At 45.4% G+C, this 17,949-nt stretch overlaps 1 protein-coding gene across 7 annotated transcripts in view; it reads left to right on the top strand.

The window, feature by feature from the left end:
* The window catches only part of LOC138210414 (dedicator of cytokinesis protein 3-like), a 116,195-nt gene extending 100,239 nt beyond the window's left edge, over positions 1–15,956 (top strand). For 3 of the 7 annotated variants that reach the window (XM_069169552.1, XM_069169547.1, XM_069169553.1), the window contains 22 exons: positions 131–216; positions 378–404; positions 1,578–1,673; positions 1,771–1,831; positions 2,157–2,250; positions 2,349–2,497; positions 2,705–2,791; positions 2,963–3,067; positions 3,160–3,301; positions 3,434–3,600; positions 3,772–3,858; positions 3,940–4,119; positions 4,812–4,895; positions 4,966–5,082; positions 5,322–5,440; positions 5,956–6,037; positions 7,148–7,229; positions 7,341–7,459; positions 8,077–8,164; positions 8,243–8,362; positions 9,175–9,287; positions 10,947–15,956. In XM_069169552.1, coding sequence (XP_069025653.1) covers positions 131–216; positions 378–404; positions 1,578–1,673; positions 1,771–1,831; positions 2,157–2,250; positions 2,349–2,497; positions 2,705–2,791; positions 2,963–3,067; positions 3,160–3,301; positions 3,434–3,600; positions 3,772–3,858; positions 3,940–4,119; positions 4,812–4,895; positions 4,966–5,082; positions 5,322–5,440; positions 5,956–6,037; positions 7,148–7,229; positions 7,341–7,459; positions 8,077–8,164; positions 8,243–8,362; positions 9,175–9,287; positions 10,947–12,080 — 3,339 coding nt within the window. In that variant the 3' untranslated portion in view covers positions 12,081–15,956. The remainder of the gene's footprint in view (positions 1–130; positions 217–377; positions 405–1,577; positions 1,674–1,770; positions 1,832–2,156; positions 2,251–2,348; positions 2,498–2,704; positions 2,792–2,962; positions 3,068–3,159; positions 3,302–3,433; positions 3,601–3,771; positions 3,859–3,939; positions 4,120–4,811; positions 4,896–4,965; positions 5,083–5,321; positions 5,441–5,955; positions 6,038–7,147; positions 7,230–7,340; positions 7,460–8,076; positions 8,165–8,242; positions 8,363–9,174; positions 9,288–10,946) is intronic. The other 4 variants (XM_069169548.1, XM_069169549.1, XM_069169551.1 and 1 more) reach the window with 4 other exon arrangements.
* The last annotated feature ends 1,993 nt before the right edge of the window (positions 15,957–17,949 follow it).

Genomic DNA, 17,949 nt, shown 5'->3' with positions numbered 1-17,949 from the left:
CACACACACACACACACACACACTCACACACACACACACACACACACACACACTCACACACACACCTTCAACCAGAGGAAGTCAGGTTGTGTGTGTGTGTGTGTGTGTGTGTGTGTGTGTGTGATTGCAGGTGGAGGCGGAGCTCATCGACAAGCTGGACAGTTTGGTTTCTGAAGGGAAAGGTGACGAGAACTACCGGGAGCTCTTCGGTCTGCTGTGAGGAACTCCGACACGATTCTTCTTCACACTTTTCAAACACTCGACTCTTAAACCGGCGTGAATCCTGCTGTCGTGTCTCTCTCTCTCTCTGATAACTCATTAACTCTCCGTTTCTCTGCTCTAACGCTGCTCTCGTGTCTGCTTTGCTGCGGGACTAGAACCCAGCTGTTTGGGCCCTACCCGAGGTACGACCACCACACAGGCTGCCCATGGGTTCGCTCGCCCCCCGCCACTCTGCCTCTTTATCTCCCCACTATAGAAAACCTGCAACCCAGCGTCCGTCAATCACATGCAGACAGACTCCCATTTCTCCTGTTAAATAACTTATTTGTGCTTTAATTGAACATTTTTCAGTCCAGGGAATCCTAAAACTAGTAATACTAAAACTAGTAATACTAAAACTAGTAATACTAAAACTAGCTATTTTCTTGAAGACTTTGACATTAAAAAAAAAAGTTTAAAAAAGTTTCAGGCTGCTTTTGTCCTGAACCAAAATATCAGGTATTATGAAGAGTCTCAGATCTCGGTCCGGACCAAAGGACCAAAACTTGATCCGACCAAAAGAGGTGATCTCGGTGGGTCGGATCAAACTGAAACATCATTTCAGACTTTCCAACTAATTACAGGAAGTTGAGGCCGGTTATCGTCACTCGTTAAATAATAGAAGAAGAAGAAGAAGAACCAGGAGAGAATCCCGAGCATTTAACTGTAATTTGGTGCTTATTTTCTGAGAGGACCAAAAGTCCCTGTTGTAACACTATAATAATAATATTATTATTAATAATAATAATGATAATAATAATAATAATAATATCAATATTAATAATAATAATGATGATAATAATAATAATGATGATAATAATGATGATAATAATGATGATAATAATAATAATAATAATGATCATAATAATAATAATGATGATAATAATAATAATGATAATATAATAATATTAATAATGATCATAATAATAATGATGATGATAATAATAATGATAATAATAATAATAATAATAACAATGATAATAATATTAATAATAATGATAATAATAATAATAATTATAATAATATAGTGGCAACAAAATCAATCTGTTCATTCTTTTTTCTTCATTAAATCTGTAAAACGTTCCGAGCTGAATTGACAACACGCCGAGGTCAGCACGCAGCAACTACAGACCAATCAGAGTCGAGAGCAGGAACACGTGTTTGTCATGTAAAGTTCTAGTTTAGTTCGTTCACTAAAGAACTGTAAAGGTGTAAAACTGTCACCACTATGTAAAGAAGTTATTTAACGACACCGGCGCTGTCTTGTCAGATAATTGGAGGTGACATCATCTCATTTTTGCACGTTTTCTTTGAAGTCTGCTGGAGAAGATCGAGCAGGAGACGTGGAGGGAGACGGGGATCTCCTTCGTCACCTCCGTCACCCGGCTGATGGAGCGACTGCTGGATTACCGGTAAACTCCGGCGCCAACGACGTAGAGAAGCCGGGCTCATTAGGAGGTGAAGTGGACTTTTTAATATGATGTTTATTATTTTATTATTTTTCTCCAGCGACTGCATGAAGGGAGACGAGACGGAAAACAAGAAGATCGGCTGCACTGTTAATCTGCTGGTAAGACGTGACGTCATTCCATCAAACAGTTCAGAGACCGTTCCCGTTGAACGCAGCGCAGCGATGCACCCGCAGCAGCAGGAAGCAGCGACCTTCATCAGGAAGTCTTCAGACCGTCGTCTCTTGCGTGTTGGAGAGTTTCTCTGCTCGACGAAGGTCGTTGCTTCCTGCTGCTGCGGGTGCATCGCTGCGCTGCGTTCAACGGGAACGGTCTCTGAACTCATTGATGACGCCTCGTATTGATATCTTACTCTGAAACTTTTCACAACAACGGGAAGTTTTAGATTTTTTAAACGTGGACATTGATTGCTTTGTATCGTCTCAGAATTTCTACAAGTCCGAGATCAACAAGGAGGAGATGTACATCCGCTACATCCACAAACTGTGCGACATGCATCTGCAGGCTGAGAACTACACCGGTACGCTCGGTCACAACGACGCTCCCGCGGGGACGTCCGTCATGTCCACGCACACCTGAAGGACGCCGGACTGACGTCCTGCTGCTGTTTGTCCACAGAGGCGGCGTTCACGCTGCTGTTGTACTGGGAGCTGCTGCACTGGGACGAACGACCGCTCAAAGACTTCCTGCATTATCCCGCTCAGACCGAGTGGCACCGCAAGGAGGGGCTCTGCCGCAAAGTCATCCACTACTTCAACAAGGGGAAGGTGAGCCGTCACACTCAGGACAAAACAAGCTTCAAGATACTTTTACATCCAACCACAAAAAAAACATTCAATTCTCAGATTCAAGAAGCAGAAAACAGAAAATATTTGTAACTTCTGCTTTAAAAATGACAAACATATAGTTGTCAGCATAGTTTTTAATTTGAAACCACAATAAAGAAGTGTGTGTGTGTGTGTGTGTGTGTGTAGTGTTGGGAGTACGGTATTCCTCTGTGCAGAGAGTTGGCCTTTCAGTATGAATCTCTCTACGACTACCAGAGTCTCAGCTGGATTCGGGTGAGCAACAAACTCTGCTTTCTATTTTTTTACCAGTGATTATTATTATTATTATTATTATTATTATTATTATTATTATTATTATTATTATTATCATCATCATCAGTGATTATCCTCCTGTTGTATTCTATAAATTGGCTCAAACTCTATAAATACGACTTCTCCTTGTAGAAAATGGAGGCGGCGTATTACGACAACATCATGGAGCAGCAGCGTCTGGAGCCCGAGTTCTTCAGGGTTGGATTCTACGGCAGGAAGTTCCCCTTCTTCCTCCGAGTCAGTGACCGCTTCAAATAATCTGTCTAAAAAGTGTAATTTGTCATTAACAAGATGATTTCTGCCTTTTATTTTTGATTCATTCCCACCAGAACAAAGAGTTCGTCTGCCGTGGCCATGACTACGAAAGGTTAGAGGCCTTCCAGCAAAGGATGCTGGGAGAATTCCCACAAGCCATCGCGATGCAGCACCCCAACCAACCCGACGAGGCCATCCTGCAGTGTGACGCGCAGTGTATCCTCCAAGTCTGTGTGTGTGTGTGTGTGTGTGTGTGTGTGTGTGTGTGTGTGTGTGTGTGTGTGTGTGTGTGTGTGTGTGTGTGTCGTCCGTGTGTTCAGTTTGACCTTTGACCCCCGTCCTCCTCAGACCTCCAGATCTACGCGGTGACGCCGGTACCGGACAGCGTGGGCGTCCTCCAGATGGACCGGGTCCCGGACCGCATCAAGAGCTTCTACCGGGTGAACAACGTGCGGCGCTTCCGGTACGACCGGCCGTTCCACAAAGGACCCAAAGACCGCGACAACGAGTTCAAGGTAAACCGTCGTTACGGCGCTCCTGCTGCAGACTGAAGCATAACTCCAGCTTAAACTATGAAGGCAGTTATTAAATATGATAATAAAACAATATTAAAAATCAACGTGGGTCTGATGAACGGATGTTTAAACGCTTCATGCACCTCTTTCGTTTGCTGTCGCCGGTTTCAGAGTCTCTGGATCGAGAGGACGACTCTGATCCTCACCCACCCGCTGCCGGGCATCTCACGCTGGTTCGAGGTGGAGAAGAGAGAGCTGGTGAGGGAAGGAAAGACATTTATATTTGACTAATTTAATAAAAGCCTGTAAAACCCTCACCTGTGCCCTCCCGGCCGGCAGGTGGAGGTGAGCCCGTTGGAGAACGCCATCTCGGTGGTGGAGAACAAGAACCAGGAGCTGCGGACGCTGATCAGCCAATATCAACACAAGCAGCTGCACGGCAACATCAACCTGCTCAGCATGACGCTCAACGGGGTCATCGACGCCGCCGTCAACGGAGGCATCGCCAGATACCAAGAGGTCAGACACACAAAACAAAACAGATTTATCTCCTTCATCACCAGCAGACTCTGAAGTATGGATCCACCCTCGGCAATAAAAGTCCTGAATTCTCTTTGGTGTGTGTTGGAACGCAGCAGACCGACAGGTTGTTATTAATCACGGAGTCATTAAAGAAATGAAGACTAAATGAGCTGAAAGAACATCTGCTCTTTCCTGGACAGACTTTGGGTGGAAGGATCTCGTCAGGGTTTTTTTTTTAAAACGTCAGCAGAGTTTCTGAAATAAAATCGTTTCCTGGTGAAGAAAAGTTGAATCACCACCAACGAGCTGCTTTCACTCCTGTAATCATAAAAAAGAAATAATCACAACTATCATGGAAAAGGTTTTAAAAACAACAACTACATTCAGTTTTGAGTCATCGTATCCAGATAAGAGACCTAAAAGTCCTGAAAACAGATTTATGTTTAATATTCAGCTGATAGCAAGTCAGAAAAACTCTCAGGAGAAAATGGATGACGGCTGATTTACCATGTTGTTTTATTGTAAATTTTTCTTTTTTCTTCCATGTATTATTTACACTTTGTGTACTTAGTTATTTTACTTTATTCTTTTCACCCTTGTTAAAATAGGAACATCATGTCAACATGTTCTGTTCTAAATAGAAATAGAAAAGATGTAATCCCGTGTTGGTTGTGTTTGTCGGGCTCCAGGCTTTCTTCGATAAGGAGTACATCACCAGCCACCCCGAAGACACGGAGAAGATCACGCAGCTCAAAGACCTGATGCAGGAGCAGGTGACTCATCCTTCCCCCTTTAGGAGAAGTCACCTCCCTCCGTTACCACGCTGACCTTATTCTCCCGCAGGTTCACATCCTCGGAGTCGGCCTCGCCGTGCACGAGAAGCTGGTGCACCCAGAAATGCGTCCCCTGCACAAGAAGCTGATAGACCAGTTCCAGATGATGCGGAGCAGCCTCTGCCATGTGAGTGCAGGAGATCTGTGTGTGTGTGTGTGTGTGTGAGTGTGTGTGTGTGTGTGAGTGTGTGTGTGTGAGTGTGTGTGTGTGTGTGTGTGCGTGTGTGTGTGTGTGTGTGTGTGTGTGTGAGTGTGTGAGTGTGTGTGTGTGTGTGTGTGTGTGTGTGTGTGTGTGTGTGTGTGAGTGTGTGTGTGTGAGTGTGTGTGTGTGTGTGTGTGTGTGGGCAGTGTGAATATTCAGAGCAGTGCTTCTATGTGGCGTTGCAGGGTCTGCCTGGTTTAGACAAGGCCAACGCTCCCCGAGGGATCCTGGCCTCTCACAGCCCCATGAGCCCCGAGAGCTTCAAGCTCATGCACCGGCACAGGTCAGCACAACACACACAGACACACACACACACACACACACACACACACACACACACACACACACACACACACACACACACCAGCCTGTCACTCATCCATCCAGACAAACACGATGTCACCAACACATCTTCTTCTTCTTCCCCCCACTGGCTCCGCCTCCACGTGTTTCTCATTAACGATCCGTGATGTCGTCGTCTCCGGATTCTTCATCGCACTTTTCTGAAAGTCTGCCATCTTCTTCTTCTTCTTCTCTCTCTGTCTCTCCTTCCTCCTCCACGTTCACTCTCATTTCTCACCTCCTGCACGTTCTGGATGTTATTTTTGCGTTCTTCCTGGTTTTTGTTTTTTCTCTGCACGTCTTCCCCCCTTCCTGTCCCACCTCCTCCGTCCTCCTCTTCACCTCCTCTCCTGTCCCTCTCCTCTCTGTTCCCTTGGTTTTCCCTCCTCCCAGCCCCATTGCCGTTTTGACTCCCGTTCGCAACTCCTCCTCCTCTCTCTCCTCTCACACCTCCAGCGAGACGGGGAACGTGGGCAACCTGCTGATCCTGGCTGACGGGATGGTGGTGGAGCATCCGGAGGACTTCTACCGCATGCAGGTCAGTGGAGGACACCAGAGGACGGAAACTACAGGAAACAGGAAATACCAGCTGTGTAATGACTATGAACTCTGTGCAGGTAGAAAGTAATCTGAGCGTTACAGGGATGTAAAGTTACATCGTATGTACCAAGAGTTACGCTGTTCTCTCTTTTTCCAGCTAACGCTCATGTGCTGTTCGTATTATTCATTTTTCTAACATTTTGTTTTGTCAGAATATATCAGAATTTTTTTAGTGTCATCGTTGAGGCTTCAACAAATTTGAAGAACAAACACTCCAACACAACACGAGGGATTTTAGGCCCAAAAGAACCTCTGAAATAAAAGAAACACATAAATATATAACTAGATTGAATCTGTTATTTACTGTAGAATGAAATCCATAGAAACTGATGCAGGAAGCTGCTCAGGTGACTCAGGTGATTCAGGTGACTCAGGTGATTCAGGTGATTCAGGTGACTCAGGTGACTCGGGTGATTCAGGTAACTCAGGTGACTCAGGTGATTCAGGTGATTCAGGTGACTCAGGTGACTCAGGTGACTCAGGTGATTCAGGTAACTCAGGTGATTCAGGTGATTCAGGTGACTCAGGTGACTCGGGTGATTCAGGTAACTCAGGTGACTCAGGTGATTCAGGTGATTCAGGTGATTCAGGTGATTCAGGTGATTCAGGTAACTCAGGTGATTCAGGTGATTCAGGTGACTCAGGTGATTCAGGTGATTCAGGTGACTCAGGTGACTCGGGTGATTCAGGTAACTCAGGTGACTCAGGTGATTCAGGTGATTCAGGTGATTCAGGTGATTCAGGTGACTCAGGTGACTCGGGTGATTCAGGTAACTCAGGTGACTCAGGTGACTCAGGTGACTCAGGTGATTCAGGTAACTCAGGTGACTCGGGTGATTCAGGTAACTCAGGTGACTCAGGTGATTCAGGTGATTCAGGTGATTCAGGTGATTCAGGTGATTCAGGTGACTCAGGTGCTCCCTGAAATGGAACTCATTGGTTTTGTTGGTGAAAGCTCTTATTACCAAGTCTTGGTTATAAAGTTGCTGAGATTTCAAAATAAAAGATATTAAAATAATGACTTTATATGATAATTTTGTCTCTGCAGGCGAGTCCGTCCTCCTCCAGTCTTAGCTCCACCCACTCCGCGCCCTCTCAGATGATGAACTCCGCCCCCTCCACCATCAGAGGTGAGCAGTGAGGATAGAGTGTGAAACCACGGCATCATGGGAAAGTGTTTGCTGAGGAGGGTTTGTGTTCCCGACACGTTGAGTCACACGACGTTTGCTGTCCGTCTGCAGTCGGTTCTCCGTCTCTGCCGGACAAATACCGCCACAACCGAGAGATGCTGATGCTGCTGCCGCCGCACAGAGAGAGGCCGAGCAGCGCCATGTACACCAACATCACGGAGAACGGGCAGGTACGCAGCCACGGCAGACTGCCTCCCTTTAGTCATGATTGACAGCTTCTTGCCCCTCCTCCCCGACGACACAGGAACTCAACTGACCGACGATTGGTTCTGGAAATACTTGAAGTGTTGTCAGTCTCACAGCAAGGATTCATGGCTCCTTGATTTAATCTGACACACTTACTGTGATATTGTTTAGTCTGATCCCAGATAAACAGATGGAAACAGAAACACGAGCCTTCATGCAAACAAAAGCTTTAATAGTTTGGAGGAGCTGAATATTTCAGTACAAATTCAGAAAGAAATATAATTCCAAAACTCAGTAAATCAGATGGTTCTGGATCCAGAAAAAGAACTAAAGAGGCCAAAAAACATTCACTGAAGAAATGAAGAACTAACAGGATCATAAAACCGAACACCAAAACAGACTAAACACAGCAGGGAGAGGAGGACAGCGAGGGACAGGCAGGAGGTGAAGTAGACCAGGACACAGGAGGCGAGTGACTTCAAAGTAAAACAGGAAACTAAAAGATCGAAATAAAAAGCGAACCTTGACAGCAGGCGGAAGAAAAACAAACGTATAAGAAACACATTAATGTGGTTTATAAACTTGAAGTCTCCGTTTTCAGCCAACCAACTTCCAGCGGGCGTTGTTCCACCAGGTGATCGGTCCGTGTAAACCCTGCAGCGACCCCAACCTCTCCGTGGCCGAGAAAGGTAGGCGTGAACTTCTTCTCCTTCCTCCTCTTCGTCTCCGCTCGTCTTCCTCACCGTCCTGCGTTTCCTCCCCTCCAGTCCTCACCACCCCGAGCAGCTGGAGTCTGGACAGCGGCACCAGAGAGCCCCTCCCCTTCCTGTCCGCCCACGTCGGCAGCGTCATGGCGCCTCCCGTCCCACCGCGCAACCTGCCGCATGGTACGACGCGTCCGCTGCGCGCATGTTTGTGTTTGTTTGTTCGGGGGGGAGGAGGGGGGCTTTGTTGTTGTGTAATTTTGCAGGTGTTGGGATGTTGTTGTTTATTTTCCTGTCAGAAATGTTCCTGTTGTTGTTGTCTGCTTTTGTTATTGGACCTTTTATTACACTTTTCTCGACCTTTACGTATTTATTTGTATTTATTTGTTTATTTAATGTTGACGTGTCGGGACGAGTCCGTAGCAGGAACAATGTGACGCGTCACAGCGTTTATAGCCGGAGATCATTTCCCCTCGATGGACCTTCAGTGATGAAGAAACATTTTCAACATTCAAAAGTGGAACAGCTCAAAAAAATACTCCAAAAAAATACCTGGAATTTAAAAGTTCAGTCTGAAGAATTCAGGAGATTTATCATCAGAAAGGGAATCTCATTTTTAAATTGATGTTTTCATTGCTGGACGTAGAATGAGCTGTTAATATCTCACTGGGAGCCGCCATGTTTCTACAGCAGCCCAGAAGGGACAAACCACAGATTCACTTCCACCGTAGATTCTCCTGCAAGCGACGCCTCACCACTAGATGGCACCAGATCTACACACTGCTCCTTTAATGGGTGTCACCTCCCCCCCCTCACACTTCTCCACCTCCTCTTCCTCATCTCTCTCCTCCTCTTCCTCCTCTCCTCTCTTCTCCCTTCTTCTTTGCTGTCCTCCTTTCTTCCTTTCTGGTCTGAGTTGTGTGTGTGTGTGTGTGTGTGTGTGTGTGTGTGTGTGTGTGTGTGTGTGTGTGTGTGTGTGTGCGAGCGTCTCTCAGTCAGTCCTGCTGTGTCTCCCCCTGTAGGACAACACCTGTCGATGCACTTTGATGCTTTCCACCACCAGGTCAGCGACCTCCCTCCAGCTCTCCCCGCGCGCTCCTTACGAAAGGTACCCTCCTCCTCGCCCTCCTCCTCCTCCTCACCTTCCTCCTCCTCACCCTCCTCCTCCTCCTCACCCTCCTCCTCCTCCTCCTCACCTTCCTCCTCCTCACCCTCCTCCTCCTCACCTTCCTCCTGGTCCTCCTCTTCCTCCTCCTCCTCACCTTCCTCCTCCTCACCCTCCTCCTCCTCACCTTCCTCCTGCTCCTCCTCTTCCTCCTCCTCCTCACCCTCCTCCTCCTCACCTTCCTCCTCCTCACCCTCCTCACCTTCCTCCTCCTCACCCTCTTCCTCCTCACCCTCCTTCTCCTCCTCACCTTCCTCCTCCTCACCCTCCTCCTCCTCCTCCTCCTCCTCACCTTCCTCCTCCTCCTCCTCACCTTCCTCCTGCTCCTCCTCCTCCTCCTCCTCCTCTTCCTCCTCCTCCTCCTCCTCCTCCTCACCTTCCTCCTGCTCCTCCTCCTCCTCCTCCTCCTCTTCCTCCTCCTCCTCCTCCTCCTCCTCACCTTCCTCCTGCTCCTCCTCCTCCTCCTCCTCCTCTTCCTCCTCCTCCTCCTCCTCCTCCTCACCTTCCTCCTGCTCCTCCTCCTCCTCCTCCTCCTCTTCCTCCTCCTCCTCCTCCTCACCTTCCTCCTCCTCCTCCTCACCTTCCTCCTGCTCCTCCTCCTCCTCCTCCTCTTCCTCCTCCTCCTCCTCCTCACCCTCCTCCTCCTCCTCCTCACCCTCCTCCTCCTCCTCCTCCTCCTCCTCCTCCTCCTCCTCCTCACCTTCCTCCTGCTCCTCCTCTTCCTCCTCACCTTCCTCCTGCTCCTCCTCTTCCTCCTCACCTTCCTCCTGCTCCTCCTCTTCCTCCTCACCTTCCTCCTGCTCCTCCTCCTCCTCCTCCTCCTCTTCCTCCTCCTCCTCCTCCTCACCTTCCTCCTCCTCCTCCTCACCTTCCTCCTGCTCCTCCTCCTCCTCCTCCTCTTCCTCCTCCTCCTCCTCCTCACCCTCCTCCTCCTCCTCCTCACCCTCCTCCTCCTCCTCCTCCTCCTCCTCCTCCTCCTCCTCCTCACCTTCCTCCTCCTCCTCCTCCTCCTCCTCACCTTCCTCCTGCTCCTCCTCTTCCTCCTCACCCTTGCTGTCTGTCTGTCTGTCACGACGTCGTGCTGTTCGTCTCCATCTGAGCCTCCGCGTGACTTTAAACACAAGAAAAGAGTCGTTTGTATTGAAACGTCCCAACGACTAAAAAGCAAAATACAGTTTCATCTTTTTTCGTTGTTCTGATCTTCGATCTCGTTCACAGCTGAGGTTCATAATCTGAGAGATTTCCTGACACCATCTTCCTGCTGTGTGTCTCCATGTGTGTTGTCCTGCTTCCTGTCCTCCTCGTCTCCCCGTGGACGGTTTGGTTTCACACAACAAAGACTTCATATTTTCCTCTTCGTGCTCACCTTCTATGATAAAAACGTGCTGTTTTATTCAGCTTTTATTGTTTTAATATTTACGTAGCGGATGAACATCTCCTCCTTGTAGATCTCTGACTCGTAGAAATTCTGAGAAAATATAAAACAATGTCCACGTTTCTGTTTTTGCTGCTTGTGCGTCGCTATGCTGCGTTCAACAGGAACTCTGAACTTCGTGTTTATTGTAACGTGTTTGTGTCCTCCCTCTGTCTCGTCCTCTCCAGTCGCCCCTGCACCCTATACCTGCCTCGCCCACCAGTCCGCAGTCCATCCTGGATGGCAGTAGCTCCACCCTGTCAGGCAGCGCCAGCTCCGGAGTCTCCTCCCTCAGTGAGAGCAACTTCGGTGGCCCCGCCTCCTCCTCCGACCCCCCCGCCAGCCGAACAGACACCCTGGAGTCGGCCCCCGGCAGCCAGGCCTGGACCACCGACCAGGAAGACCTCGACTCGCTCTACCAGCCCGTCAGGTACAGCGTCTCCGAGCCCGACGTCCTGGACGGCGTCAAACCCCCGCCCTGCCGCAGCCACTCCGCCCCGGGAGGTGTCGCCCCGGGCCAGGCCGGTGGTCAAATCCAGCCCCAGGCTCCGGGTTCGGCCTCCGCCGGAGCTCCACAGTTGCAGCAGCAGGACGGGCCGTCGCACCCCCCCGCACCACTACTACCACCACCACTTCCACCCGCACTACATCCCCCACCACCCGCCGCTCTACCACCTCCACGAGCCCCCGGCCCTGCCCCCCAAACCGTACCTCAGGGAGGGCTGCATCCCCGAGGAGGACGCCCAGTCCGCCCCCCCCCAATGCTCCTCCGGCGCCGCGGCCGATGCCACGCAAGATCTCCCAGCCCATCATCGCAGCCACCAAGGACGAGCAGGCCAAAGTGGCGTGGGAGCACGGCGTCAGCGAGGAGTAGGACGGCAGCGAGGAGTAGGACGGCAGCGAGGAGTAGGACGGCAGCGAGGAGTAGGACGTCAGCGAGGAGTTGGATGTCAGCGAGGAGTTGGATGTCAGCGAGGAGTAGGACGTCAGTGAGGAGTAGGACGACGTCAGTGAGGAGTAGGACGTCAGCGAGGAGTAGGACGGCGTCAGCGAGGAGTAGGACGGCAGCGAGGAGTAGGACGGCAGCGAGGAGTAGGACGGCAGCGAGGAGTAGGACGGCAGCGAGGAGTTGGACGGCAGCGAGGAGTAGGACGTCAGCGAGGAGTAGGACGTCAGCGAGGAGTAGGACGGCAGCGAGGAGTTGGACGGCAGCGAGGAGTAGGACGTCAGCGAGGAGTAGGACGTCAGCGAGGAGTAGGACGGCATCAGCGAGGAGTCAGCGAGGAGTAGGACGGCATCAGCGAGGAGTCAGCGAGGAGTAGGACGGCAGCGAGGAGTCAGCGAGGAGTAGGACGGCAGCGAGGAGTCAGCGAGGAGTAGGACGGCAGCCGAGGCTTCACACCAACTCTTCTCAAGAGGGAGGAAAAAAGAAGCAGGAGACAAACGGAAACTGAGTGGTGGACAACGTGGAGAGCAGCTGACAGACTGTTAAAGGTTGAAGTGATCCGCTCGCTGCGTCCTCAGCCGACCAGATGTTTGGCCTCAACATCTGGAGAATTCACCAAAAGACCCGCGTGGTGTCGCTGCATCCGCTGAATTCAGACACTAAACCACCGTCACGACGTCGTTTCTAAATCCTGAAACTGCACAGAGCTCACGTTGCTTATTGATTTGTTTTCATTGATAATCAAACATCATTCTTCTGTCGATACCTCGCTCTGAAGAATCTAAGACAAGCAGCACTTTAACAGAACAACAGAGCACCAAAACATAGAGGAGATATAATATTAGCACTTATATATTAATATTAAACGATATAGTCTATCAGCAGAGACGGTTGGATTGAGGATTAGGATTATTTAGATGTAAACAAAAGTCCAAAACCAAGTAAATAATGAGGATTATTTCTCCCACGTGAGCCTTGAACAACAAGCTGCCAAATAAGGTTTTTAAAGCTACAAATAAATCATCATAAATCATCATAAATCTTCATGAATCATCATGAATCGTCATGAATCATCATAAATCTTCATAAATCATCATAAATCGTCATAAATCATCATAAATCATCATAAATCGTCATGAATCATCATAAATCTTCATAAATCTTCATAAATCGTCATGAATCATCATAAATCGTCATGAATCATCATAAATCTTCATAAATCATCATAAATCGTCATGAATCATCACTTTACTCCGTCAGCGAGCCGCCGCTGGACGTCTTTCTTTTATGCAAACAGAGCAAGAAGCCATTTCCATCGTGGACGGGCTCGACGGAGCTGCAAAGTATTTATATTTTCCGACAAAACTATCAAAGTATGTAGATAAATGTAATACAGTATATAGAAAGTATATAAATATGATTTATATTTAATCCTTGTACTTTTGATCGAAGGTGAACGTAGAAAATATGCAAGAAAAATGGCTTCCTGATCCGGCGGTGAGCTGCTGGACGAGACGGAAATGATCCCGCTGACGCTTCTAAAAAGGGTTTTGGTTCTTCTTGCTGTAAATATGTGCGAGGCATCACTTGGATGGCGTTTATAGACCGTATTAACCATAATGAATATACACTTTTTTGTCCTTTTTTTATGAACGCGATGAACTGTACTGATTGTACACTTTTTTTAATCAGGTTTTGTATTTGCATGTTCATGCGGTGAATCACTGGAGACAAACTGTAACTGCACGCTGACGACTCAAATCACCGAGGAGGTTAAATCTGGAAGCTTTGATTTGACGTGTCAACCTGCTGTGAAGGACAACGTGTTTGGGTTTATTAGATTTGTTTTATTTTTGGTTTTAAAAACGTGGAACTTTTGACTTTTAGCCACCAGCTGAGATTGCGAGCTCGCTGTCCTCCTGTAATCACGCTCTTCACTCCCAGACTGATCTGTGAACAGCTCTTAGCTGCTCACGCCGACCGTTCGCAACGCTTCGATGACCTGTGACCTTTGTTTGAGTTTTGTTCTTCCTGAAGTCTCAGAGCTTCTTAAAGGACGTGATGTTAAAGAAGAAGTCCGGATGATTCAGTCCCACAGACGCCGTAAACTTTCATTTAGTAACGATCAATCCGCCGCAGAAAATAGTCCTCAACAAATACAGCGACCTCTTTTTAAAAGGATTTTTGTTTAAAAAAAACTGATTCAGTCCCTGCAGGGAATTTCAATCTCGCAATCAAAATAATGAATTCAAACAATCGCGCGATGTTTCCGGCAGCTCGAAATTGTGCAAAAATTCCTGCAATTTCTTCGCAAAAAATGTCGTCAGCAGAAGTTCAGCTTCGGGTATTTGGGCACAAAGTAAACTTTTCCAAAGAAAACTGGCTTCATTAACAAAAATAACTCGTCATTTCGAGTCATCGAGGCTCCGCCCCCTTCTCCTCTCACCATCAAAACAAACTGCTGCTCGCTAACCGCAACAACAGGAAGTGACGGGGTTTGTGGGAAATGTGGGAATGATTAATACTGTACGTTAAATTATTCTGATACAAAACAACTGTTGAATTATTATTATTTAAAAAGCGTTTGAAGCCCTTATTTTCACAGAATATTTAGCCTTTGTTTTGTATATATTATTTTCAGCCCCGTTGTTCCACCAGTTCTACACAAACTAAATATTTCTGTGACGTGCAGTATGCTTATGAAGTAATTACATGACACTTTATCACATCTTTTTCCCCAAAAGATTCCCTGAAAAATTCCCTGAATTTTACTACAAAAAAAAAATCAGCAAATGACATCAAAATATTTTAGAAAATAAGTATTTTGATCACAATAATCACAAAACAGCCAAATGGTGGAGGGAGTGATTGAGACTGATACCAGTCTCACTCATCATCAATAACATATTTTTCTTTTCTTTTTGATTTGAATATGATGTCTTGTCCTCCTTCACTTCCTGCCTGCTCGACTCATCAGTGTGTTGCTTCCTGTGTGTGTTTCCTGCTGCCAGCAGGACGTTGTTGGATTTTAGCAAAGCTCTGCAGGCGGTGAGTGTTTCCTGGTTTTCAGTATTTTGCTGGTTTCAGCATGATGTCATTCACAAACCCTCACTGTCCTTCTCAAAGTATTTCTAGAATCTGATTATGAACAAATATTCACTTTGAAAGGACATTTTTCCACTAAAACACTGAAGGAAATTAGTTTGTCTTCATGTCAACATGTACTGGTTCCTTTTAATTTAAGAGTCTTTTAAATCCGGGACTAAATGTTTTGCTCGCTGCCTTTACGTCAGAAGATGAGTGATGGTGACAAATTAAGCATTTAAAAATCACTCCTCGCTGTTTGAAGTGTAAATTTCCGAAGATCTAACAGCAATGACAAATACACTTTTTACAGGAAAATGATTTATATTTGATCAGAAAATAAGAGGGAACTGTTTGCGGTGATTTTATGGAAAGTCTGAAGTATATAAAACTTTATTCTCAATCCTCGTGTAAACAAACGTCACAGTCGGTCATCTGAAGTGTTCAAATTAATGTGAGTGAATCACAGCTTTCAGTTGAGCATGAACTATGCAAACCTCCTTTATGATCTGATTCCCGGTGAGCTTTTTCTCCTCGTTTGTTTTTCAGCCAATTTGCCTGAACTTTGCTAAAGTTTGGTACTTTTTAACATAGAAAAAAAAAAAAAAAAAAAAAAAAAAAAAAGCAGAAGTATCCTAATAATCAAATGTTTTTTTTCTGGGGAATGTCAGAGGAGAGGACGTGAAGCGCCACTAAAACCACTGAACACTTGTTTGTTTGTTTGTTTGTTTGTTTTTGTACATGGATGAAAAAGAGGAGACGCGTTGGTTTCTGTGTATTTCTGAAGGTCATAAAGGGCAAAGCTTGTACACATGTAGATCGTGACTGTCTTGTACTTTCTGATGTAAAACTGTTTGTAAACCTGGACAACACTACGAGTCCATTCTGTCTAATTATACAGATTATTTCAGGGCAGCTGAGCAGGTTTGTTTTGTTGTTTTTTGTGTGTATTTTGCGTCAATGATTCGGGCAGCGACAGGATTCCTTTGTATAATGATTCTAATGAGTCTTTGTTGTATATAAAAGTCTTTATTGTGTTAGCATGGATTGGAACTGTGACGTGTGCGACGGTAGATGTAAATACTCACGTTTTTCCTACTCACTAAACAAACTGCTGTGTTGTGGATTCATGATTAATGACAAACATTAAACCATAATGTTTTATTGACTCTATTGAACGGATTCATCATTTCACATCATTTCTGCCTCATTTTATGTCCTGAAATTTAATGCTTATGATCAAACTGAAGAACACACTTGAATGTTTCTGCATAATCTTTATGTACGTGCAGTGTGAAAGATGATGATGACGAAGAAGAGGAAGAAGATGCAGGAGGCTCAAATGAGAAGGCAGAACCAGAACCAGAGACAGAACTGGACGATGAGGAGAGACGTGGTCCTCCAGAAGTAAGTCGTATGTTTTATTTAGTTGCAGGATAAGATATTCAGCTCCAGGAATGAGCCACTTAATGATTATCATCGTGACGAAGTATTACGGATGTGGAGCCTGACTTCATTAATACAGACATACTGCTGTCTATCAGTGATATTCATCAGTGATCCTTTAGGTTTGTAGGTTTCCCAAAGTATATCCGGATGAGTATCGTCAACAGAAAACCATATCATTATATTTGCATGACATTTTGGACGACATACAAATATTGACGTTTATTAGGACTTTGAGTCATGTCGTCTCAAATATGACAAAAAAGGTCACACCATAGCGTGTCGTCTAAAATATGATTAAAAAAAATCATATTTCGGACGAAATGACTTTTTTGTGCCATTTCTGACGACATGGTATAAGTATGACTTCCATTCAACACAATGGTGCAGTTGTCAGTGTTTTCTTCTCACATTACAAAGGTCGTGGGTTTGATACCCGGCTGGTCCATTCTATGTGGAATTTGCATGTTCCTGTAGTATGACTTTTTTATCATATTTTGGTCAACATGTATGACTTATTTTTATCATATTTCGGACGACATATTTAAAAAAAGACTTGGTAGTTCAGCAGTTTGAAGGTACATTACACTCCAGACTCAAACACAAATATTCATAAACTATCAGAGGTGCTGTTGTAGATTAAAATAAATATTATAAATATAAATCAGATAAATTAATAAAATAATTGCATATTAATTCATGCATCAATATAATAATCCATTATTAAACGTGATCATTCAAGTTCTTGTGTTAATGTATTTTGATGTTTAATCATCAACACAGATTGTGTGACCTGAAAAGTCAAACTGCGCTCAAAATTTAAACATTAAAAGTACTTTGAATTACACGTTAATATTAATTTACTTTTTAAATTACATTCTTTGTGTCTAAAATATGCTAAATTTAGTTTATCTGAGCATCTTCAGAGAGTTTTGAAATAAACTTTTCAAGCATCCAAAAGCAGTTTGGATGCTGTTAACTTCACTTCAGTTCAGTTTAGTCTCTGTTGGACAAACATCCACAAGTCACATAAAAGGAGCTTTTAGTTTTTATTCAGCAGTTCAGATGCAGCATGTTTTTACATCTCACGCAATATAGTTTTGATGTTTCTTTATACAACAGTAGATCAATTACTTTGTTCCCTTTAGGTGTGTTCACTAAGTGAATTATTGCTGCGATGTAGGAATCACTATAATTTGATGTACGTCCTTCCATATAAATGAAAATGAAAAGGTTCAAAAGGACGTAAAGTCGCGTCCACACAAGTGTGAAAATTGAACTCGAGCAGCTGAACTCACGAGCTAAAAAATTCACTTTCCTTTTGGTCTGAACACGATTTTACAGTTTGAAAGATACAATCTGAAAAATAACTATTTATTCTTACAAAAACAGGGTTTTCCTAAAAAGTGGTCATCTTTCAAAAGGGAAGGCACATCCTCGGAAAAGTGCTTTTCATACGACAATCTTGAAATACTTCATTGAACATCATGTTTATTAAAGAACACCATGTTTTTCACTTTTACATGTGAATAGTTTTTCATGAATCTGAACATCCTCAGTTCACTTTAAGTTCTCACACATTCACAGAGCTGCCAACCTGCTCGATATCACATGTAGAGCAACATGAAAACTAAAAGACAAAACTTTGAAAACAAATAAACTCCAACATAATTATAATTATATATTACAAAAAGCTTTGGTTGGTACAAACATGA

This window comes from Embiotoca jacksoni, unplaced genomic scaffold (genome assembly GCF_022577435.1).
Source record: "Embiotoca jacksoni isolate LCO1_2020_lvr unplaced genomic scaffold, fEmbJac1.0.p SCAF_46, whole genome shotgun sequence".
Taxonomy (NCBI): Eukaryota; Metazoa; Chordata; class Actinopteri; family Embiotocidae; genus Embiotoca; species Embiotoca jacksoni.
Note: the sequence above shows the minus strand (reverse complement) of the source record. Positions and strands in the feature narration are given on the sequence as shown.